Source organism: Austrofundulus limnaeus, unplaced genomic scaffold, assembly GCF_001266775.1.
Source record: "Austrofundulus limnaeus strain Quisiro unplaced genomic scaffold, Austrofundulus_limnaeus-1.0 Scaffold162, whole genome shotgun sequence".
In the NCBI taxonomy this organism is placed as follows: Eukaryota; Metazoa; Chordata; class Actinopteri; order Cyprinodontiformes; family Rivulidae; genus Austrofundulus; species Austrofundulus limnaeus.
This window is the reverse complement of record NW_013952564.1, coordinates 336,763-340,572: the sequence shown is the minus strand read 5'-3', so window position 1 is coordinate 340,572 and position 3,810 is coordinate 336,763. Positions and strand designations below refer to the sequence as shown.

General features: G+C 35.7%; 1 protein-coding gene across 1 annotated transcript; it reads left to right on the top strand.

The window, feature by feature from the left end:
• Positions 1-938: 938 nt before the first annotated feature.
• LOC106523627 (P2Y purinoceptor 1) lies at positions 939-2,141 on the top strand. Its single transcript, XM_014017120.1, has one exon. The coding sequence runs from the start codon at positions 1,000-1,002 to the stop codon at positions 1,981-1,983; it is 984 nt and encodes a 327-aa protein (XP_013872574.1). The 5' UTR covers positions 939-999; the 3' UTR covers positions 1,984-2,141.
• Positions 2,142-3,810: the final 1,669 nt, after the last annotated feature.

Genomic DNA, 3,810 nt, shown 5'->3' with positions numbered 1-3,810 from the left:
GTATCAGGTGCAGATTTGGTTAAAACATGTTTGTTCTTTATACAATTATGGCCTGTAGATCCAGATGTTTTACTCAATAAAGAGTGGTGTTATAGCCCACTTCATAGTAATATTACTCAAGTAAAAGTAAAAAGTACAAGGCAGTAAAACTACATCTGAAAGTACATTTTCCAAAACTTTACCCAAGTAAAATGAGCTCCAAGACACACAAAAAAAAAAAAAAAAAAAAAAAAAACAGGGATGAATTTGACAAATGGATTTGATTTAGAACTGGCTTTGTTTCTATCTCATATTTAGATGACATTAAAGTGATTCCCGACACTTAATTTTTTCCACTTAAAGCACTGACTCATCTCATCAGGAATATGTTGAATTTGCAGTCATATGAAACTTGTTTTAGTTCTTGACAGATTAATCTTTCATTGTGCTCCATTTTTCTCTTTTTCTACTTCTTCAGGAATCTTTAATCTATAATCTATTAATCTAATTTATGTAGTATGTAGTAGGTTTTCAGTCAGGATGTTTGTAAAATATTTGATAAAATGGTTAGATAAACATAAAACAAAATATTAAATTTATTAGTAGAGCAGTGTAGATAAATGCAGCTGAACAGGTCAACAAATCAGGACAGTTGAGGTTTATAGATGTCATTGACAGCTAAAAACAGCTATTTCAGAATTAAAGAATTTCAAACAGTTCAGTGTGCCCACGCTAAAAGGTTACTAAGAAATAAAGAAAATACTTGTGAACTGAATGGTGTAACCTTGTGTTCCATGAACAAACAGCTGACATTCCCACTCTTGTTTTGAATGCCGTCTCCCTCTGTAAGAAAAAAAAAAACATGGGGCGAGGCATTGCACAATGACGTTTCTGAAGTAAAACCTGCCTACGAGCCGGCAGAGTGTCAAAGAGGAAGTTATATAGGTTGAGCTTTTTAATTTACTTCTCAGTTGTAAGCATAACCTCTGAGGAAAGGTTAGACTTTTTTTGAAAGACAAAATGAATCAAACTGACTGCACTGATCCTGACAAGGAACTATTTGAGCACAGGATCCTGCCTACTCTTTACATCTTAGTGCTCATCGTTGGGCTGGTAGCTAATGGATGGGGACTGAAGTCTTTGCTGCACAACTGGAAGAAACTGAGGAATGTCAATGTCTTTATGCTTAATCTTGGACTTGCAGACATTTTGTATCTGCTGACACTTCCCTTCCTGGTGGTGTACTACTTTAAAAAAAGTACATGGATCTTTGGAGACGAGTTCTGCAAGGTAACAAGATTCTGTTTCCACCTGAATCTGTACTGCAGCATTGGCTTCCTCACCTGTATAAGTGTGTACAGGTACCTGTCCATTGTCCATCCAGTGAGAGTGATGGGAAGATTAACTGTGACTCACTCTGTGATCATCTCAGTCCTGGTTTGGATCCTGGTGGGTGTTCAAAGTCTTCCAGACATGCTTTACCCCAAAACATCCCAAAACAAGACTCAGTGTTATGACAGCACTTCAAAGGAATATGTTGAGGATTACCTGAAGTACAACCTTGGATGGACTCTCACTGGATTTTGCATCCCGCTCCTCATCACACTGGGATCCTATGGACATGTAATTTTTGTTCTCGTTCATAAAAATACAATTAACAAGGTCCGAAAGCAAAGAAGCCTGAGGTTGTTGTTCATTTTGATTTTTCTCTTCTCAGTTTGTTATACACCCCACCATGTGTTCAAAAACCTCAATTTATATTCCAGAGTTTTGAAAAAGCAGAACGTGTGTAAAAACTGGTATTTTGGGGTCTTCAGGACTCATCAGCTCAGTCGTGCTCTTGTGAGTCTGAACAGTGCTCTGAACCCTCTGGTTTTCCTCCATGTCAATGAGGACACTTCTGCTCGGTTCAGACAGCTGCTCCAGAGAGTTCAAGTGATGTTTCAGCGGATATTTGAGTCTAAATCAGTTACTGATCCTGTAACTGATGAAAATGTACTTTAATAGTTTGAATTAATCCTATGCTTTAAAAGACAAAAAAATGTTTAATTTACATGTATTGTAAAAAAAAAAGTCTTTATTTTTCTATAACTACTGCATTTTTCACACTTTTGAGTACTGCTGGCACATTCTATAAATTTTGCAAATAAACAAGATGTTCGTCTGAATGTACTTTACTCTTATTTGTTGTTATTTCATCAATGCGTAGTGATAAAGATCTTGCAATCTGAGAATGGAGAATTCTATGAAATTCAAGTTCTCACTGGAACAAAGATAGGCAAGTTGAGACATTTGCATGTTTTCTGTGACTCGGTCTTAAAGGGCTGCAGAGTTCAGGACATGCAGGTTTTTAACAAATAATTTTGTTAAGTAAGTGAACAGAAAGGAAAACGGCACACACAGTAAGGTGTAAACCAAGGTAAACTAAACTAATATAAAAGTATACTTATGGGGAGAGATTTGTAAAACTTGAGTGACCATGTGTTCCAGATAAATCAGCAGAGCAGGTTCTTGCATCAAGACAAGCAATCAGGCAAAGACATGTTTTTACATGACATAGATGCTATCATTACACAAGGGCGTAACTTTAGCTCTACCACTGAGGAGGGTGTGCTCTAAAACCCTGCATGTTTCAGCAATTATGCTTAATCATACATCAAATTTATAATTTTATTGGGGGAGGGGGTATATTCACTGGATCAAATTATTGTGGGGGTCATAACCCTCCTAACCCCCATGCAAAATACACCTACGCCTTGGGCATATTCTTTAGAAGTGTTACGTTGATAAAAGCTCTTCCCGCACTTTGAGAAACAAGTCAGCACATGAAGTTGTGGTGTGTCACATGCTATTAAACCAGTGACACAACACATTCTAGTAAAGCAGACACAGAATCAACAACCTCAATTTATTAAAGGTTGACATATTGTGTGGAATGAAAATAAAAAAGTGCACCGATTTGCAAATTTCACAAACCCATATTTTTTATAATAAAACAGTAAACACATCAAATGTTTAAACGAAGAGACTAATTTTAAAGGAAAAATTAGGTAATTTTGAATTTTATTATAGGAACATAGCTCAAAAGATTTAAGACAGGATCATGTTTACCACTGTGAAACATCCTTTCTTCTTTTAAAAGCATATAAATATCTAGGAATTGAGGAGACCAAGTGTTGAAGATTTTGGAGAAAAGTGTTGTCCCGTTTTTGTTTGATGTAAGCTTTTAGCTGTTCAACAGTCTTGGTTTTCTGTTGCCGAGTTGGATCATTATGTTGTTCCAATACTTGCATATAAAGATTAAAACTAATTTGTATGCACCATTTTGTAAAAACAAAACAAAATATAAAGGTCGCTGAAATAACTTGAAACTAACAAAAGAAAATCAGTCATTCCTTTTGGATTTTGGTTTAATTACATTTGAAAAACAAACTAACGAAACTGGTTTTGACAAAAAGGATGGTAACCCTACTCGTTGGGGCTGGAGAGGTTAATATTTGGACCCATACCTATGTTCCTCAGTATCCATGTTCCCTGGTACCTACTGTATCTTTTCTTGGGATTAAAAATGAAAGTCATGAAAGATGCTTGACTCCCCTTTCACATCTTTAGTTACAACTGATAAAACACTGAATTACAGTGCAGACATGAGCAAAATTAATAATAATGAAATTACACTCAATAGCATTATCATCAATGATCTGAGGTAGGTAATAAGGAGTCTTTGATAAGTTTGACTTAGTTCAAGTTCAAGTTTATTTATATAGCGCCATGTCACAACATACGTTGTCTCAGGACACTGTACATAAAAAAGAACAATCTAAAGAAGAA

Bases quoted from the DNA above. Each gene is read 5' to 3' on its own strand.
- LOC106523627 (XM_014017120.1), top strand. From the start codon at position 1,000: ATGAATCAAACTGACTGCACTGATCCTGACAAGGAACTATTTGAGCAC.